The following is a 19773-nucleotide window of genomic DNA, read 5'->3' as shown; positions in this document are numbered from 1 at the left end:
TTTAACATATTAAAATATTTTTATTTACTTTAATGACTTGTCTTCATTAAGCTAAGTCAATTAATCCAAGAGAGGGAAAAATAGCAATTAAAATTTTTCTCTCTTTTTCTATTTTATTTTAATTTACTTCTCTTGGTTACATGCATACATACATACTGTATGTATGCATACACGTACCTTCAGTTTTCAATTTGTTTACCTGTCTTCTCACACAATATGAGTTTATTCAAAAACACACATACACGCACACATTCCAGATTAAATTTTATGTTTATTTCTAAAGTTATTAGAGGAAAAAAAAACAAAAAGAAAAAGAATCAAATTTCTCTAATTTATGAAAATTACATTTTTATCTTTTTTTTTTATTGTTATTTTTCCATTTCCATATCTCACAAAGAACCTATATATGCATATACATACACAAACACACACACACATATTTAGACACTCCTTTCCTTGTAACTCGATAAAGATAAACAAACAAAAAAAAAAACATGAATTATTTTTGATTGCTAGCAAATTTGGCCAACAGAAGGAAACATGAAGTGTCCTGAACGGCATGATAAATCAACCTTTTGTTTGGATACAATTATTATTATTATTATTATTAATTTTTTTTTGTGTGTGCGTGTGCATGTTGCTGCAAGAGCTGGTCTCACTCTGACAGCAGATTATTATTATTACTATAATTATTATCATTATTATTATTATTCACTTTAATAATTTTTGTACCAAAAAAAAAAAAAATCCATTATGCAGATTTAAAGAAAAAATTTTTTTTTTCTCTGAAATTAAAATTTAATTTTTTTTTGTTCTACAGAAGCAAGCAATTTAAGATTTAAACACTTGTGTTTGTTCATTGCCCTGTAGGGTTATTATCCTTTATGCTGTCTAAATCATGTGTGTGAGGGTATGTGTGCGCGTATATATATATATATATGCACATGTATGTATTTATACATGCATCGCCCTCACACACACACACACACACACACATCGTATGTCAACTCCCCTCCCTCTTTACTTTCATATATACTTTACTATTAAAAGTGTCATTGTGCAATAACAAATGTACATGGATTTTTTTTTTTTTAATTTTTTTTAAAAACCTTTTTGTAGTTAATCTTGCTGAATTTGGGAATTGAAAAAAAAATGAATAAAAAACAATAATAATGAATTTCAGAAAAATAAAGGTTATGAAAAACCCCCCAAAAAAACAAAAACAAAAAAAAAATACAAACAAAAACGAACTTCAAAAGAAACTACACACCTGTAAATTTGTACATAAGGCTTAATAAAAAGGGATTTGATAGGAAGCAGTACACTGACTGTTGTTTTTTATTATTTTTTTTTAATGTTTAATTTAATTCCATTTTATATCTCTTCCATTTTTTCATTGTTTCAGTTCTTTGGACGTCAAATTGATCCCAGTTCTTATATTCCCCTGAGTCTGCTATTTATTCTATTGATTTCATTTTTACTGAAACTGCTAAGTTATATGGACATAAACAAACCAACGCCAGTTGTCATGCAATGGTGGAGAGACACACACACACATATATATATAATAAGAACCCTTACATGTTGAGAAATAGCAGTCTAAAACTACTATAAGGCCACTATTATTACTCATATTTTATCTTCTCACAATAAAGCTATCTGTGAGCAACATGACATATAAAATCCACAATTTAAAAATAAATGATTAATTCTCAACTGCAATTTCGAAGTTTGGAACTTATTATACCATGTTATATAAAAAAAAAATAAACGTACCCTTTTTAAAGCCTAGCCAAGCTCATGGGCCCGGTTTTGCAGTTTTTATGGCGTATGTGTTCCCCAGCTGGATGGGACGCCAGTCCATTGCAGCATTACTCATTTTTGCCAGCTGAGTGAACTGGAGCAACGTGAAATGAATTGTTTTGCTCAAGAACACAATGCGTCGCCCAGTCCAGGAATCGAAACCACAATCTTATGATCATGATGCTGACACCCTAACCACTAAGCCACATGCTTCCACACCATATTATATACTGTATTGTAAAATAACAGATTTGAACAACATAACAGTTCTAGTCTTCTCATCAGGAGAATATTCTTATAGATACAAATTGATACAGAATCATACCTTAGGGCTTACATGTATCCCGACCAACAAGAATAATGTGTCAACATCTATCTGCACATTCAAATTCTGAATTCCAGTGTCATGCACAGCGTTTATAGGAAAAGACAGGAGGAAATGAAATAATTAAGAAAAAGTGTAAAAATACATTACGAAATATCATAAACAATTATTAATTATTTATGAATATATCAGTGGCCAAACATGTAATAATAAATTACACAAAAGAACAGGGTTTATAATTATGAATAAATCACAGTTATAATGGAGAGAAACCGTTATATTGTTTATCTCTGTTATTTTACAATATGGTATATATATATAATTGCAATAGAGAATTAACCTTTTATTTTTAAATTGTGGATTTTATATGTCATGTTTCTCACAGACAGCTTTATTGTGAGGAGATAAAATAGGAGTGATAATAGTGGTTTTTGACTGCTATTTCTAAACATGTAAGGGTTTTTGCAACCCGCTCCGTTATAATTGTGATTTATTCATAACTATAAACACACTTGTAATTTATTATTACATGTTTGGCCATTGATATAACCCTTTGACTGCTATTTCTAAATTCGGTATGTGGTAAGGCAACTCGTTGCTAAACCTTATTGCTTAGTAATATATAATATATATATATATAATTAAAAAGAAATGTAAACATACATTATGAAGGATACATCATAAACAATAATTATTTTATTATGATGTATCCTTCATAATGTATGTTTACATTTCTTTTTAATAATTATATATATATATATATATACTAAGCAATAAGGGTTTAGCAACGAGTTGCCTTACCCATACCGAATTAGAAATAGCAGTCAAAGGGTTATAGCTATTTCTTCTACTAAAAAGGGAGATCTCAGTAAAAACAGCATTTGGAAGGCAGACACAAACAGGTAAGAGAGAATGAATTGACTGCAATCTATCATACATTTTTTTAGTTATCACGGACGTACGTTTCGAAATCAAGTTTTTAGGAAAGCATAAGAATTAAATATTAAATATTAAATAATTCTATCTTATTAAATAATTCTAGCTTATTGCTTAGTATTACTTAAATTTTCCTCGAATGAGGCTTTTACATGCCGAAGACTACTTGGTGTAATTGATAATTTTTCCAAATTAATTAACCCTTTGACTGCTATTTCTAAATTCGGTATGTGGTAAGGCAACTCGTTGCTAAACCCTTATTGCTTAGTATTACTTAAATTTTCCTCGAATGAGGCTTTTACATGCCGAAGACTACTTGGTGTAATTGATAATTTTTCCAAATTAATTAATTTCACCCTTCATTATTACGGATATATATATATATATATATATATATATAATCATCGTTTAACGTCCGCTTTCCATGCTAGCATGGGTTGGACGGTTCAACTGGGGTCTGGGAAGCCCGAAGGCTGCACCAGGCCAGTCAGATCTGGCGGTGTTTCTACAGCTGGATGCCCTTCCTAACGCCAACCACTCCGTGGGTGTAGTGGGTGCTTTTTATGTGCCACTGACACAGGTGCCAGACGAGGCTGGCGAACGGCCATGCTCGGATGGTGTTTTTTACGTGCCACCGGCACAGAGGCCAGGCGAAGCTGGCACGGCCACGATTGGATGGTGTTTGTCACGTGCCAGCAGCACGGAGGCCAGTCGATGCGGTGCTGGCTACGGCCACGTTCGGGTGGTTCTCTTATGTGCCACCGGCACTGGTACCATAAACTACAAATTCCATTGATGTTGATCGATTTCGATTCTGATTTGATTCTTTGATTTTTGATTTTCACTTGCTTCAACAGGTCTTCACAAGTAGAGTTATGTGTCCCAAGAATGAAGGTATGCACAGGTGGACTGACTACGTCCCAGGTAGGGGCCACGGGTTATGGCCTCACTTGTCCTGCCGGGTCTTCTCACGCACAGCATACTTCCAAAGGTCTCTGGTTATTTCCTCGATGAGACCTAAAGAGCGAAGGTCGTGTTTCACCACCTCATCCCAGGTTTTCCTGGGTTTACCTCTTCCACAGGTTCCCTCAACCGCTAGGGTGTGGCACTTTTTCACACAACTATCTTCATCCATTCTTACCAAGTGTCCATACCAGTGTAGACGTCTCTCTTGCACACCACAGCTGATGCTTCTTAGGTCCAACTTTTCTCTCAAGGCACTTACACTCTGTCGGGTATGAACACTGACATTACACATCCATCGGAGCATACTGGCTTCATTTCTTGCGAGCTTACGCATATCGCAAGAAATGCAATATATATATATATACTGGCACCCTGTTGATTACAGTGACAAGGGCTCAAGTTGGTCTGAGCAAGAAAACAGCTGGCTCATGAAATAATTAATGTGCATATGGCTGAGCATTCCACAGACACATATACTCTTAAACCTTTCGTTACTGTGTTTATTTTGAGATGCTCCGTGTTTCTTTCAATTACTTTAAATATAACAAAGAATTTAGTAAAATGACTTAGTTATCTTTAAGCTAGTCTTAGGAACATAAATTGTGACTAAGGTTTGGTGGAAGATTTTGATTCAAAACTTTTGAAAACAAGACATTTGTACTCAGAGCCAGAGCTGGTTTCAGCCTGGTTGGTAATGAAAGGGTTAATGTAGTTCTCAGAGAGATTCAGCACAGCTCAGAATATGACAAGGCTGGACCTTTGAAACAGAGGTGCAACTCATTTTTGCCAGCTGAGTGGAATGGACACAGTGTGAAAAACATGTTGCCAGCAACCGAACTCATGATCCTAGGATTATGAGCTAAATGCCCTAACTATGAAACCACATGTCTTCGTATATGTAATTATGTATATATTCTATCTTTTACTTTGACAGCGGCCATGCTGGAGCACTACATTGGAGAATTTTTAGTCGAATGTATCGACCCCCAGTGCTTATGTTTTGAAGCCTGGTACTTATTCTATCAGTCTCTTTTACTGAACCGCTAAATTACAGCAACGTAAACACACCATCACCAGTTGTCATGCGGTGATGAAGGGGACAAAGGCACAAAGATATACATACATAGATATATACATATATACAACAAGCTTCTTTCAGTTTCCATCTACCAAATCCACTCCCAAGGCTTTGGTCAACCCGAAGCTATAGTAGAAGACACTTGCCCAAGGTGTCACACAGTGGGACTGAACCTGGAACCATGCAACTGGGCAGCAAGCTACTAACCACACAGCCATGGCTGCACTATATATATATATATATATATAAATATTAGGTTAAAAATCCCTTTGGAAAGAAAAAGTTGGAGGCTGCCTGTAGGATTTGAACTCATACAGCACTTGTAAACCTGACAAGCATTCTACCATTGAAGAACTTAAGCAAGAAATATACCCATGCCCCCGACCCCAGAAAATCTTGTACCTGTGTTCTTTGCCTGTGAAGAACCTATTTCTTTACTACCCACAAGGGGCTAAACATAGAGAAAACAAACAAGGACAGACAAAGGGATTAAGTCGATTATATCGACCCCAGTGCGTAACTGGTACTTACTTAATCGACCCCAAAAGGATGAAAGGCAAAGTCGACCTCGGTGGAATTTGAACTCAGAACGTAACGGCAGACGAAATACGGCTACGCATTTCGCCCGGCGTGCCAACGTTTCTGCCAGCTCGCCACCTTGTGAGGAACCTAGTGGAACAGGTGATGAATATAGAATAGCAGAGAAGACTTGAAAGAAAAGAGAATGGGTTGGTGGATGAGCAGAGTATTGCTGAGAGAGACAGGAAGATGAAAAAATGTATTTCAATGGATAATGACAATAGAACCAGAGATGGAGGTTGTAAAGAAAAATGGGATGAAGTGGTTGGATCATGTGCTGAGAAAGAATTAAAATGACTGGGTGAGAGGGGTGATAAAATGAACTCAGAAGCAGAGGAAAGGGATAATCAAGAAAGACATGGTTAAAGATGAAGGAAGAGAAAATGAGGGCAAGGAGTATGGTCAGTGGAGATGAAGAATATAAGTGAAAATGGTGAAATATCATCATGGGGATCACAAGGCTAACTCCTGTCTATTGTTGGAGAAAAAAATTATCATAAACTATTCTTTGATTGCCAAAGGGTCAGCTTAGAGCTCAACATGATGGATTGATACCTGCTTACTGCACATGTACACACTTGATAACAAATTGTCCTTGACCTTGTCAACTTTAAAACCATCAATCCTGTGGGGTTTGTCCTGACATAATCTGAAATTCATAATTTAGTACAAGGCGGCAACAAGCTGGTAGAATTTTTAGCATGTCAGGCAAAATGCTTAGTGATATTTTGTACATCTTCACATTCTGATTTCAAATTCTGCCAAGGTTGACAATGCCTTTCATCCATTCAGCCTCCATGGAAGCCCCCCCCCCCCTGCATGTTGTCCAACATGTCCATTGAAGTCACCAGCCACAAAGAGAAGATCCCCGTCATTCGTCAATGAGGTAGTCTGCAAGAAGGTGTCATAAAATCGGTATTTCTGTCCATCAGGCAGCCCCTGCATCAAGCAGTTGAATGCTGGGGTTGATGTATTCAACTTACCCATTCCCCTGAAATTACTGGCCTTGTGCCAAAATTTGAAACCATTAATTAGTACAAGAGAATCTCAGAAAGTTTTGTAAAATGGGATACAAAATGGGATAAAAAAACCAACAAAATATTTATTTTGGTTTCTTGCTAAAAACGTAGATAAAATTTAAATTTCTATTGTAATCTCTTGTACAGATGGGTACTTTTCACAGGCAACAATCTGATAAAACAACTGTATAAGTTTCAATTTCTATTCCATACTTGAATGATGTCCAATTATAACACTTAAAATTCCGAGAGAATTATTGAATGCAATCCAGAATTGTAATAGTTACCATATTCATCAATATATTTAAATACTATCAATAACCTGTTCAGTACAATCATTGAAAATAATTCACAGTTGTACATGTAACTGTTTCCCCCACTATATTGAAATATCAATTGTTTGTACAGTACAATTGCTGAATATAATTCACAAATGTAAATGTTTCCAGGTTCATCAATATATTCAAATAAATCAATTATCTGTATCACTACTTACTGTATAATTGTTGGATATAATCCAGAGGTGTAGAAATTATTATTTTTAACATGATATTCAATTATCAATTACTTGTACAGCACAGTTGTTAAATTATGTTGACATTCCATTTTTTCTTGGTACATTCAAATAATATCGCTCATTTTGTACAGTACAAATTGCTGAATATATTCCACAGAAGTAGAAGTTGCCATTTTCATCAATATATTCTGATATTATCAATCACCTGTTCAGGTATAGTTGTGCAGGTACAGTATATATAAATCACCTGTACAATATAATTCACAGATGTAAAGGTTATCATCGTCATCATCAACATATTCAAATATTATCAATCATCTGGACAGTAAAATTGTTGAATTTTTCTGCTCAGAACAGGACCAAAGTTTCTGCAAGATAAAATTGAACAAGCATAATTAAATCTCAGAATGAGATTGAAACAGTAATCGCTCGATAGTGTAAAGTATAGAAGCCATCTTATCATGGCTAACCACATTGGGGAGGGGGTGTTACTGTAGCTTTATAGCCCCAAGAGATCTTCGTCTCTAGCTGGCTCTAGACACAATATCAGTGTCCTCGGAGTATTTGCAAAGGGAGGCCATCCCTTCCTCGCAAGCCTGAGTGATACACTCGAACTAGTTTCAGGATTGTTGTCCCTCGTCAACGGGCGGTAACCATCAGGTAGCGATGAAAGTGAAGGCTGCTTTGCAAACATATATAAGTTTTTCTAATGGCGTCTGCCACTGATGTCGAAAAACGAACAGTAAGCATAATTAAATCTCAGAATGAGATTGGAACATTAGAAATGCTTGACTGAAACAAATTTTGTTCAATTGTTACATAATATAAATTTTTGACAAACGTTTTTGTGCCTCTATTTACCCCTTTTAGTGTTTTTTATCACATCAAGGAGCCGTGTAAAAAGTGTTGGAGCTGAGGCCATGTACAAAACACTGGTGATGGTACCATATAAAAAGCACTGACGATGGTACCACGTAAAAAGCACCCAGGACACTCTAAAGTGGCTGGCATTAGGAAGGGAATCCAACTGTAGAAACCAAAGCCAAAACAAACTATGGCACCTGGTCTGGTCCTTGGCCATGCCAGCTCCTGTTAAGCTGTCCAACCCATGCCAGCATGGAAAATGGACATTAATGGTTATGATGAATGGTTTCTACCAGTCAGAAATCCCGTGTTGTATTATAAAATGTAACTTAGCTACCCGATAAAATAAACAGTAGACTAACATAAGAATGGTGGGTAGAGGTGGGGATATAATAACTTAAAACCGAGATGGTGGGGCCCCCAACAAGGTCACAATATGATAACTGAAACTAGTAAAAAAAAAAAAATAAATAAAAATTAGCAAATACCTGTTAGTTTTTCCAGCCTTAATGTTATTCAGCATCTGCTCTTGACTGACTTTATCTGGACAAGCTTTATAAGCTTCAAATAAACTGCAATATAAAATAAGCAAGAAATGATACATACATAGAAGTGGCTGCGTGGTAAGTAGCTTGCTTACAAACTACATGGTTCCGGGTTCAGTCCTATTGTGTGGCACCTTGGGCAAGTGTCTTCTACTATAGCCTCGGACCAACCAAAGCCTTGTGAGTGGATTTGGTAGGTGGAAACTGAAAGAAGCCTGTCGTATGTGTATATATATATATATATATGTATGTATGTGTGAGTGTATATGTTTGTGTGTCTGTGTTTGTTCCCCCAACATCGCTTGACAACCAATGCTGGTGTGTTTATGTCCCTGTAACTTAGCGGTTTGGCAAAAGAGACCAATAGAATAAGTACTAGGCTTACAAAGAATAAGTCCTGGGGTCGATGTGCTCGACTAAAGGCAGTGCTCCAGCATGGCCACAGTCAAATGACTGAAACAAGTAAAAGAGTACACACACACACATATATATCATTATCATCATTATTTAACATCTGCTTTCCATACTGGCATGGGTTAGATGGCTTCAATGGAGCTGGTAAGCCAGAAAGCTGCTCCAGGCTCCAGTCTATTTCGGCTCGGTTTCTATGGCGGGTTGCCCTTCCTAATGCTAACCACTCTACAGAGTGTACTGGATGCCTTTTATGTGCCACCAGCACTGGCCATGACCATGATTTCATTTAACTTGATGTGTCTTCTCAAGCACAGCATATCACCAGAAGTCTTGGTTACTTGTCATCACCTCCATGATACTCAACAACCGAAGACCAAATTTCACCAAACTTGTCCCATGTCTTTCTGGGTCTATCTCTTCCTCAGGTTCCCTCTGCAATTAGAAATCAGCACTTTTTATGCAGCTGTCCTCATTCATATGCATCACATGAGGACATCTGCATAAAGAAGTACTGGTTTCTAATTGTGGAGGGAACCCGTGGAAGAAGTAGACAAATGGAAGCAGTATTAATTCAAAATACCATTCTTATTTCTTTATTGCCCACAAAGGGCTAAACATAGAGGGGACAAACAAGGACAGACAAAGGGATTAAGTCATTACATCGACCACAGTACATAACTGGTACTTAATTTATCGACCCTGAAAGGATGAAAGGCAAAGTCGACCTCGGCAGAATTTGAACTCAGAATGTAGCGGCAGACAAAATACCGGTAAGCATTTCGCCCGGTGTGCTAACGTTTCTACCAGCTTGCTGCCTTCAAAATACCATTCTGTATAACCTTACTTAATATGGGTATGCCGTAGAGAGCCAGAACAATTGCAGTATTCATCTCAGGTTGGGACAGCATCTTATATAGACACATAGTATTAAAAAAATACACGAGTGAATCAGTAGCAGATGAAAAGTATCCGACAGAAGCAGCAGTGGAATTGCCAAGTCTAGATTTCTACTTCCTTGACCATCATCAGTAGCATGTATTCAATCCACTGCCAACTACATGCTTAGACAAATTTACCCTCTACAGTTATATAGAAAAACAGTGATTAACAAATCACTGGTGTTGCAAATAGCCTGTGAGTTGGCTAAAATTACATTAATGGCAACATACTGTAATTTTGTAGCTTTTTACAGCATGTCTTTATAGAATGCCATATGTGTGTGTGTATGTGTGTCTGAAGTTCTGATGAAGCTATAGGGTGATACTCAAGCACTCAACTATGTGTGTATTGCACCTTATAGTAGAAACAGCTGCAAGCTAATGAAGTTGATAACATAACAGTCTATTACTTTGTCGTCTCAGTTTCCAATTACTACTCTGTAGTCGACTGATGCTTCGTTCTGATGCATATGTACATTGGGTTCTTATACCCGGCTATTAGTATTGCAAAGCCTAAGTGAAATATTAAAGTATATACAAATACTTTGCAAAAGGGACATGATTAGGGATTCAAAGAACGAACCAAAGCTTTTTACTATAAAAGCTTTGGTCGATCAAGGTTGACTGTATTTTATTCTCTTACTTGCTTCAGTCATTTGACAGTGGCCATGCTGGAGCACTGCTTTGAAGGGTTTTAGTCAAACAAATTAACCCCCGGATTTATTTTTTTAAAGCCTAATACTTATTTTATCGTTCTCTTTTGCTGAACTGCTAAGTTACAGGGATGTAAACACACCAGCACCAGTTGCCAAGTGGTGATGGATGGAGGAGGGGGGAGGGGCAAATGCAGACACAAAGACACACATGGATATATATATATATAAATATATTTAGGCGATGATCTTGGCGTGTGTATGGCATCCAAGTCTCACTTCCATACAGTAGAGTGTTAAGTACACATGCCTGGTAAATCTTCATTTTTGTGGTGTTGGTCAGCTTATTGTTGTCCCATGCCCGTTTGGAGAGTTGGGCCATTACAGCAGCTCGGCATCAAGGGATAGGTTGTAGGTGATGATAGAGCCAATACTTCTCCACCTCCTGTAGTCTGTGGTCTCCATTATGTATGTTTGGGATGTCCGATGTAGCCTGACCCATGATGTTGGTCTTCTTGAGGCTGATAACTAAGCCAAAGTTGCTACATGCTTGCTCAAAACAGTTGATGAACCTTTGCAGGGCTTCTTCTGTGTGTGATACCAGAGCAGCAGCATCAGCAAATAGCATCTCCTTGATCAGGACGCTTCTGATTTTGGTCTTGGCATGCAGACGTAAGAGATTGAACAGTTTCCTATCACTTCTACTGTGCAGAAACACTCTATCATCTGATGTCTCAAAGGCATGTGACAGCAGCAGCGAGAAGATGCCAAATAATGTAGGAGCAAGGACACAACCTTGCTTTACCCTGTTTTTTATTTGGAAGGTGGCTGATGTTGAACCATTGTGCTGTATGGTGCCTTGCATATCAACATGGAAAGATTTGATGATCTTCAGCAGCTTTGGTGGACATCCGATTTTTTGGAGCAGGATGAAGAGGCCTTTTCTACTAACCAAGTCACCTGCGCTGCCTCCGGAAAATCCTTGGCATCAAATGGCAGAATCATGTCCCCAACAAAGATATCCTCAAGCAAGCAGGAATACCAAGCATGTCTGCACTCCTCACACAAAGACGTATGAGATGGCTTGGACATGTTAGCCGTATGGAGGATGGCAGAATCCCCAAGGACATACTCTACGGAGAGCTTGCTGGGGGCACTAGGTCTGTGGGAAGACCGTTCTTACGATACAAGGATGTTTGCAAAAGGGATATGAAGGCCTGCGACATCAATATTAGCAACTGGGAAGCAGTTGCCGGCAACCTTGGAGATTGGCAACATACCGTAAAAGAGGGAACACAAAGGAGTGACAGAGGGAGAGAGAGGAGAAATGGAAAGACAAGAAAAGACGTCAACAAGAAAGTATGACATTACAACCAGCCAGGCAAAGTCTTCGCTACATTTGCGGCACCTGCCACAGGGAGTGTTTGTCCACCTGTTTCCAAGATTTTTCCATGGAAGACTGAAATGAACTGCATAGCTTGTATAACAGTGATGCTCATTGACAACCATCAAATGATGTTAGGACAAGGATGCACACACACACACACTCTGGTGCTGGTACCATGCAAAAAGCACCCTGTACACTCTGTAAAGTCGTTGTCATTAGGAAGCACAGCCAGCCATAGAAACCATGCCAAAACAGACAGCAGAGTTTGGGGCAGTCTTCTGACTTGGCAGTTCCTGTTGAATTGTCCAATCCATGCCAGCATGGAAAACAAACATTAAATCAAAATAGATGAACATCAATGGAATTTGTATCCTTGTGGTACCAGTGCTGGTGGCACATAAGAAAACCATCCGAACGTGACCGTAGCCAGTACCGCATCAACTGGCCTCCGTGCTGAGGGCACGTAACAAACACCATCCGAGCGTGGCCGTTTGCCAGCCTCGTCTGGCACCTGTGTCGGTGGCACATAAGAAAACACCATCCGAGCATGGTCGTCTGCCAGCCTCGTCTGGCACCTGTGTCGGTGGCACATAAAATCACCCACTACACTCTCGGAGTGGTTGGTGTTAGGAAGGGCATCCAGCTGTAGAAACACTGCCAGATCTGACTGGCCTGGTGCAGCCTTCTGGCTTCCCAGACCCCAGTTGAACCGTACAACCCATGCTAGCATGGAAAGCGGACGTTAAACGATGATGATGATGATGATGATGATGTGTGTGTTTGTATGTGTGTGTGTGTGTGTGTGTGTATGTGTGTGTGTATGTATGTATGTATGTATATATATATATATAAATCAAAACAAGCAACAAGGATATCCAGAGGTAATGCAGTACAATCTTTTAAATGGAGTTGCATGAAAAGATTGTAATGCATGACCTCTGGATATCCTTGTTACTTATTTTGATTTTAATCACCTTACTTTGAAATTGTATGGGCATCCGTACTAAATTCTGGTGCCTCAACTTAAGTACCATATTCATCTGAATCATATATATAATGATAAATGCATAGATAGATAGATGATAGATAGATAGATAGATAGATAGATAGATAGATAGATAGATAGATAGATATGTGTTGAGCTTAGTTCAGTTTCCATTTACCTACCAAATCCATTCACATGGCTTTGGTCAGCCCAGAGCTATAAAAGAAGATACCTGGCCAAGGTGCCATGCAGTGGGTTTGAACCTGAGGTCATAATGGTTGAGAAGCAAGTTCCTCAGCCACACTGCCATGTCTCTGCCTCAAACCATGGATGTGCTCAGCCACACCTGTAGCATAAAAGAAGATCATTAATCAAGACCACTTACCTGGCAGGTGTTGGCCATTTCTCAGTGACAGCAAATGCTTTTGCTCCAGACATGTTGGGGAAGTGAAGCAGCTGTTTCCCAAACATCTCACGCACTGTTAACACCTATGGACAAATATAAATAAATACAGTCACCATCACTTGCAATGTAATATGGCTTTGTCTAATTTTTTTTTTTAATTTTCGAAGTTGTCCATGTAGTCATGAACAGAGAAAGACATCGTTTCAACCTTACTACCTTTGACCTGCTAGAAACAACAGTCAAATCTTCCTCAAAGCCATACCAGTTTTTCAAGTAAGAGATTTTTATACTGTTTTCTACAGTGTAGGACTAGAGGATGATTTTATTGAAAGACATCATTTTAACCTTCCTACCTTTGACCTGCTAGAAACAACAGTCAAATCTTCATCAAAGCCATACCAGTTTTTCAAGTAAGAGATTTTTATACTGTTTTCTACAGTGTAGGACTAGAGGATGATTTTATTGAAAGACATCGTTTCAACTTTCCTACCTTTGATCTGCTAGAAACAACAGTCAAATCTTCCTCAAAGCCATACCAGTTTTTCAAGTAAGGGATTTTTATACTGTTTTCTACAGTGTAGGACTAGAGGATGATTTTATTGAAAGACATCGTTTCAACTTTCCTACCTTTGATCTGCTAGAAACAACAGTCAAATCTTCCTCAAAGCCATACCAGTTTTTCAAGTAAAAGATTTTTATACTGTTTTCTACAGTGTAGGACTAGAGGATGATTTTATTGAAAGACATCATTTTAACCTTCCTACCTTTGACCTGCTAGAAACAACAGTCAAATCTTCCTCAAAGCCATACCAGTTTTTCAAGTAAGAGATTTTTATACTGTTTTCTACAGTGTAGGACTAGAGGATGATTTTATTGAAAGACATCATTTTAACCTTCCTACCTTTGACCTGCTAGAAACAACAGTCAAATCTTCCTCAAAGCCATACCAGTTTTTCAAGTAAGAGATTTTTATACTGTTTTCTACAGTGTAGGACTAGAGGATGATTTTATTGAAAGACATCATTTTAACCTTCCTACCTTTGACCTGCTAGAAACAACAGTCAAATCTTCATCAAAGCCATACCAGTTTTTCAAGTAAGAGATTTTTATACTGTTTTCTACAGTGTAGGACTAGAGGATGATTTTATTGAAAGACATCGTTTCAACTTCCTACCTTTGATCTGCTAGAAACAACAGTCAAATCTTCCTCAAAGCCATACCAGTTTTTCAAGTAAGAGATTTTTATACTGTTTTCTACAGTGTAGGACTAGAGGATGATTTTATTGAAAGACATCGTTTCAACTTTCCTACCTTTGATCTGCTAGAAACAACAGTCAAATCTTCCTCAAAGCCATACCAGTTTTTCAAGTAAGGGATTTTTATACTGTTTTCTACAGTGTAGGACTAGAGGATGATTTTATTGAAAGACATCATTTTAACCTTCCTACCTTTGACCTGCTAGAAACAACAGTCAAATCTTCATCAAAGCCATACCAGTTTTTCAAGTAAGAGATTTTTATACTGTTTTCTACAGTGTAGGACTAGAGGATGATTTTATTGAAAGACATCATTTTAACCTTCCTACCTTTGACCTGCTAGAAACAACAGTCAAATCTTCCTCAAAGCCATACCAGTTTTTCAAGTAAGGGATTTTTATACTGTTTTCTACAGTGTAGGACTAGAGGATGATTTTATTGAAAGACATCGTTTCAACTTTCCTACCTTTGATCTGCTAGAAACAACAGTCAAATCTTCCTCAAAGCCATACCAGTTTTTCAAGTAAGGGATTTTTATACTGTTTTCTACAGTGTAGGACTAGAGGATGATTTTATTGAAAGACATCGTTTCAACTTCCTACCTTTGACCTGCTAGAAACAACAGTCAAATCTTCATCAAAGCCATACCAGTTTTCAAGTAAGAGATTTTTACTGTTTTCTACAGTGTAGGACTAGAGGATGATTTTATTGAAAGACATCATTTTAACCTTCCTACCTTTGACCTGCTAGAAACAACAGTCAAATCTTCCTCAAAGCCATACCAGTTTTTCAAGTAAGAGATTTTTATACTGTTTTCTACAGTGTAGGACTAGAGGATGATTTTATTGAAAGACATCATTTTAACCTTCCTACTTTGACCTGCTAGAAACAACAGTCAAATCTTCCTCAAAGCCATACCAGTTTTTCAGTAAGGGATTTTTATACTGTTTTCTACAGTGTAGGACTAGAGGATGATTTTATTGAAAGACATCGTTTCAACTTTCCTACCTTTGATCTGCTAGAAACAACAGTCAAATCTTCCTCAAAGCCATACCAGTTTTTCAAGTAAGGGATTTTTATACTGTTTTCTACAGTGTAGGACTAGAGGATGATTTTATTGAAAGACATCGTTTCAACTTCCTACCTTTGATCTGCTAGAAACAACAGTCAAATCTTCATCAAAGCCATACCAGTTTTTCAAGTAAGGGATTTTTATACTGTTTTCTACAGTGTAGGACTAGAGGATGATTTTATTGAAAGACATCGTTTCAACCTTCCTACCTTTGACCTGCTAGAAACAACAGTCAAATCTTCATCAAAGCCATACCAGTTTTTCAAGTAAGGGATTTTTATACTGTTTTCTACAGTGTAGGACTAGAGGATGATTTTATTGAAAGACATCGTTTCAACTTTCCTACCTTTGATCTGCTAGAAACAACAGTCAAATCTTCCTCAAAGCCATACCAGTTTTTCAAGTAAGGGATTTTTATACTGTTTTCTACAGTGTAGGACTAGAGGATGATTTTATTGAAAGACATCGTTTCAACCTTCCTACCTTTGACCTGCTAGAAACAACAGTCAAATCTTCATCAAAGCCGTACCAGTTTTTCAAGTAAGGGATTTTTATACTATGTTTTCTACAGTGTATGACTAGAGGATGATTTTATTGACAGAGAATGTCAACAAACATTATTGTTGTGCATGCAAAGCAACAAACATAAACACACACATACAAAAACAAAAATATAATAGAAACAAAGAAAGAATGAAAAGGCAGACAATTGGTAATAGTCTAGAGCTTGGAATTTATATATTTAAACATAACTGTAGAGCTGTTACAAAAGAGTTGTTAGAATAGAATAAAGTGTATTAAAGATAGTTTCTTACAACTGTTTCCAGAACAGATGCACACGTGGGAGTATGGTGCATTTCTCAGCAGACAAAAATAAGTTTTACATATATTAGCAGTCTATAAGGCGGCGAGCTGGCAGAAACGTTAGCACGCCAGGCGACCTGCGTAGCCGTATTTCGTCTGTCGTTACGTTCCGAGTTCAAATTCCGCCGAGGTTGACTTTGCCTTTCATCCTTTCGGGGTCGATAAATTAAGTACCAGTTACGCACTGGGGTCGATGTAATCGACTTAATCCCTTTGTCTGTCCTTGTTTGTCCCCTCTATGTTTAGCCCATTGTGGGTAGTAAAGAAATATATATTAGCAGTCTATTTCATCTTCAGAGAGGGAAGAATTGATGTATACTTCTAGCAAGGGATTTTAGAAGTTAACAGTTCCATTGTCAAAGAGAAAGGTAGCTACAATAAGTTACAGTTTATGTCACAGTTTATGTTGTAGTTTTAGGTGGTAAATCATTCTGGGCATTTATTGAATAGGAGTGGCTGTGTGGTAAGTAGCTTGCTTACGAACTACATAGTTCTGAGTTCAGTTCCACTGTGTGACAGCTTGGGCAAGTGTCTTCTAATATAGCCTTGGGTCAACCAAAGCCTTGTGAGTGGATTTGGTAGGCAGAAACTGAAAAAAGCCCATCGTGTGTGTATGTATGTGTATATATATATATATATATATATATATATATATATATATATATATATATATATATATATGTGTGTGTGTGTGTGTGTGTGTGTATATGTGTGTGGCCCTGCTCGATCTGTAGAAAAGGTGTAGGTAGAAACTCCATAAGATGTACCCAGTGTAAGCTATGGACACATAAGAAGTGCAGCAATATCAAAGGAAAATTAACCGAGAAGATAGCTATTGTGTGCAGCAGATGCACAGAGGCAATAGACACCATTGATACTCAGAAAACAGATTCCATTACACTCCTTGGGGAGAAACTAGAAGTAGTTGATAGTTTCTGCTACCTAGGTGACCAAGTTAGTAGCAGGGGTGGATGCTCAGAGAGCATTACCACTACAATAAGAATAGCCTGGGCAAAGTTTAGGAAGCTTCTCCCCCTACTGGTGACAAAGGGTCTCTCACTCAGAGTGAAAGGTAGATTGTACGATGCATGTGTGCGAACTGCCATGCTTCATGGCAGTGAAACATGGGCTGTGACTGCGGAGGACATGCGTAGGCTTGAAAGAAATGAAGCTAGCATGATCCACTGGATGTGTAATGTCAGTGTCCATGTACGACAGAGTGTAAGCGTCCTGAGTGAAATGTTGGGCATAAGAAGCATTGGATGCAGCATGCAGGAGAGATGTGTGAAGAAGTGCCACTCCCAAACTGTTGAAGGAATCCAGGGTAGAGGTAGACCCAGGAAGACATGGGACGAGGTGGTCAAGCATGACCTTCGTACTTTGAGCCTCACAGAGGCTATGACGAAAGACCGAGACCTCTGGAGATATGCTGTGACTTCGAAGACCCGACAAATGAAGTGAGTTCATGGCTTGCAGGACAGCCTGCTGTGCTCACCTTGGATCGTATAGTGACCCGCTGTTCTTGAGGAGACCTGCTGAGTCAAGTACATCAACATCAAAATAAAAATTCAAATGGAAACTGTAGTTAAGACACCCGAGCCGGTGACAAGTAAAAAGCACCATCCGAATGTGGCAGATACTAGCGCCGCCTGACTGTCATCCGTGTTGGTGACACATAAAAGCACCAACCGATCGTGGCCGTTTGCCAGCCTGCTCTGGCCCCTGTGCCGGTGGCACGTAAAAAAACACCCACTACACTCACGGAGTGGTTGGCGTTAGGAAGGGCATCCAGCTGTAGAAACACTGCCAAATCAGACTAGAGCCTGGTGCAGCCTCCATGGCTTACCAGACCCTGGTCGAACCGTCCAACCCATGCTAGCATGGAAAACGGACATTAAATGATGATGATGATTATGATATATATTTATGTATGTGTGTCTGTGTTTGTCCCCCCAACATTGCTTGACAACCGATGCTGGTCTGTTTACGTCCCCGTCACTTAGCAGTTCGGCAAAGGTGACCGATAGAATAAGTACTAGGCTTTCAAAAAATAAGTCGTGGGGTTGATGTGCTCGACTAAAGGCGGTGCTCCAGCATGGCCATAATCAAATGACTGAAACAAGTAAAAGAGTAAAGAGTATACTCATTACATTACACCATTAGACATAATTTTACCAGAACTCTCTCTCTCTCTAGATATGCAGATGTTCAAGAAACTTCTTCCATGTAGTTTCTGTTCACCAATTTCACTCACAAGGCATTAGCTGGCCTGAGGCTAGAGTAGAGGACACATGCTCAAGGTGCAGCCCAGTGAATTAGAACTCAAAACTCTGAGGTAATAAACTGAACTCTGTACCCACACAGCCTTGCCTGTGCTTCAGGTGTAAACTTAAATAACTAATAGTCAAACACCTTAATAACATTTTCATTGTTTCATTTCTGAAATATAAAAGAAAGCAATCAAAACCAACCTGGCTCTTTGCAGCAGAGTTATTGAAGTCTTCAAAATTACAAAGAATTTCTGAAGCACTCTCTAAGCTATGGTCTATCTTCTCTCCTGGTTTAGCTTTCACAACTTCACTGCTACCATATAAAGTCTTCTTCTGTAATACAAGAGCAGATGTAAACAATAATTTAATTGTGGGTGATATCTAACAATTAATACATTACCATCATTCCGTTCAGCAACGTGCAACCAAGAGAATACCCTCCATCAAGCATTTGCCATATTCTGAACGCCTTACTTCCCTGGGCATGGATACACTGAAACTCTGACGTCTGGCAACTGACTTGGCAGACATCCATAAAATTATTAACCATCTTACTAACAATAACTCCGAGCACCTTTTCAAACTCCACCTGTCTAACACCCGTGAGCATGTTTACAAAATCAGAAAACAGCACAGCTCCCATGACTTTTGGAAACATTTTTTCACACTAAGAGTTGCTGAAGTATGGAACAAACTGCCGGCATCAGTTGTTAGTTGTTGGAGCACTGCATCCTTCAAAACTTCCATGCTTCCTGAGATTCGCCAACACTACACCTGATTTTCTCCCCTCCATACACACACAAGCATGTATCTGACTCATACACTGTTCACTTCCCAAACATTTGTACATTACTGCATATGCTTTTGACAAGTTGTGGTGCACCTGAGCACTGTAT

At 38.3% G+C, this 19773-nt stretch overlaps 1 protein-coding gene across 2 annotated transcripts in view; it reads right to left on the bottom strand.

The window, feature by feature from the left end:
- Positions 1-6770: 6770 nt before the first annotated feature.
- LOC115209745 (crossover junction endonuclease MUS81-like) overlaps positions 6771-19773 on the bottom strand; it is a 63346-nt gene continuing 50343 nt past the window's right edge. For both annotated transcript variants that reach the window (XM_029778255.2, XM_036500947.1), the window contains 4 exons: positions 19079-19210; positions 13395-13498; positions 8576-8659; positions 6771-7591 (listed from right to left, as the gene is read on the bottom strand). In XM_029778255.2, the coding sequence (XP_029634115.1) occupies positions 7534-7591; positions 8576-8659; positions 13395-13498; positions 19079-19210 (378 nt within the window). In that variant the 3' untranslated portion in view covers positions 6771-7533. The remainder of the gene's footprint in view (positions 7592-8575; positions 8660-13394; positions 13499-19078; positions 19211-19773) is intronic.

Source organism: Octopus sinensis, linkage group LG3 (genome assembly GCF_006345805.1).
Source record: "Octopus sinensis linkage group LG3, ASM634580v1, whole genome shotgun sequence".
Classification (NCBI taxonomy): Eukaryota; Metazoa; Mollusca; class Cephalopoda; order Octopoda; family Octopodidae; genus Octopus; species Octopus sinensis.
The sequence above is the reverse complement of the archived record's forward strand: the minus strand, read 5'-3'. Positions and strand labels throughout refer to the sequence as shown.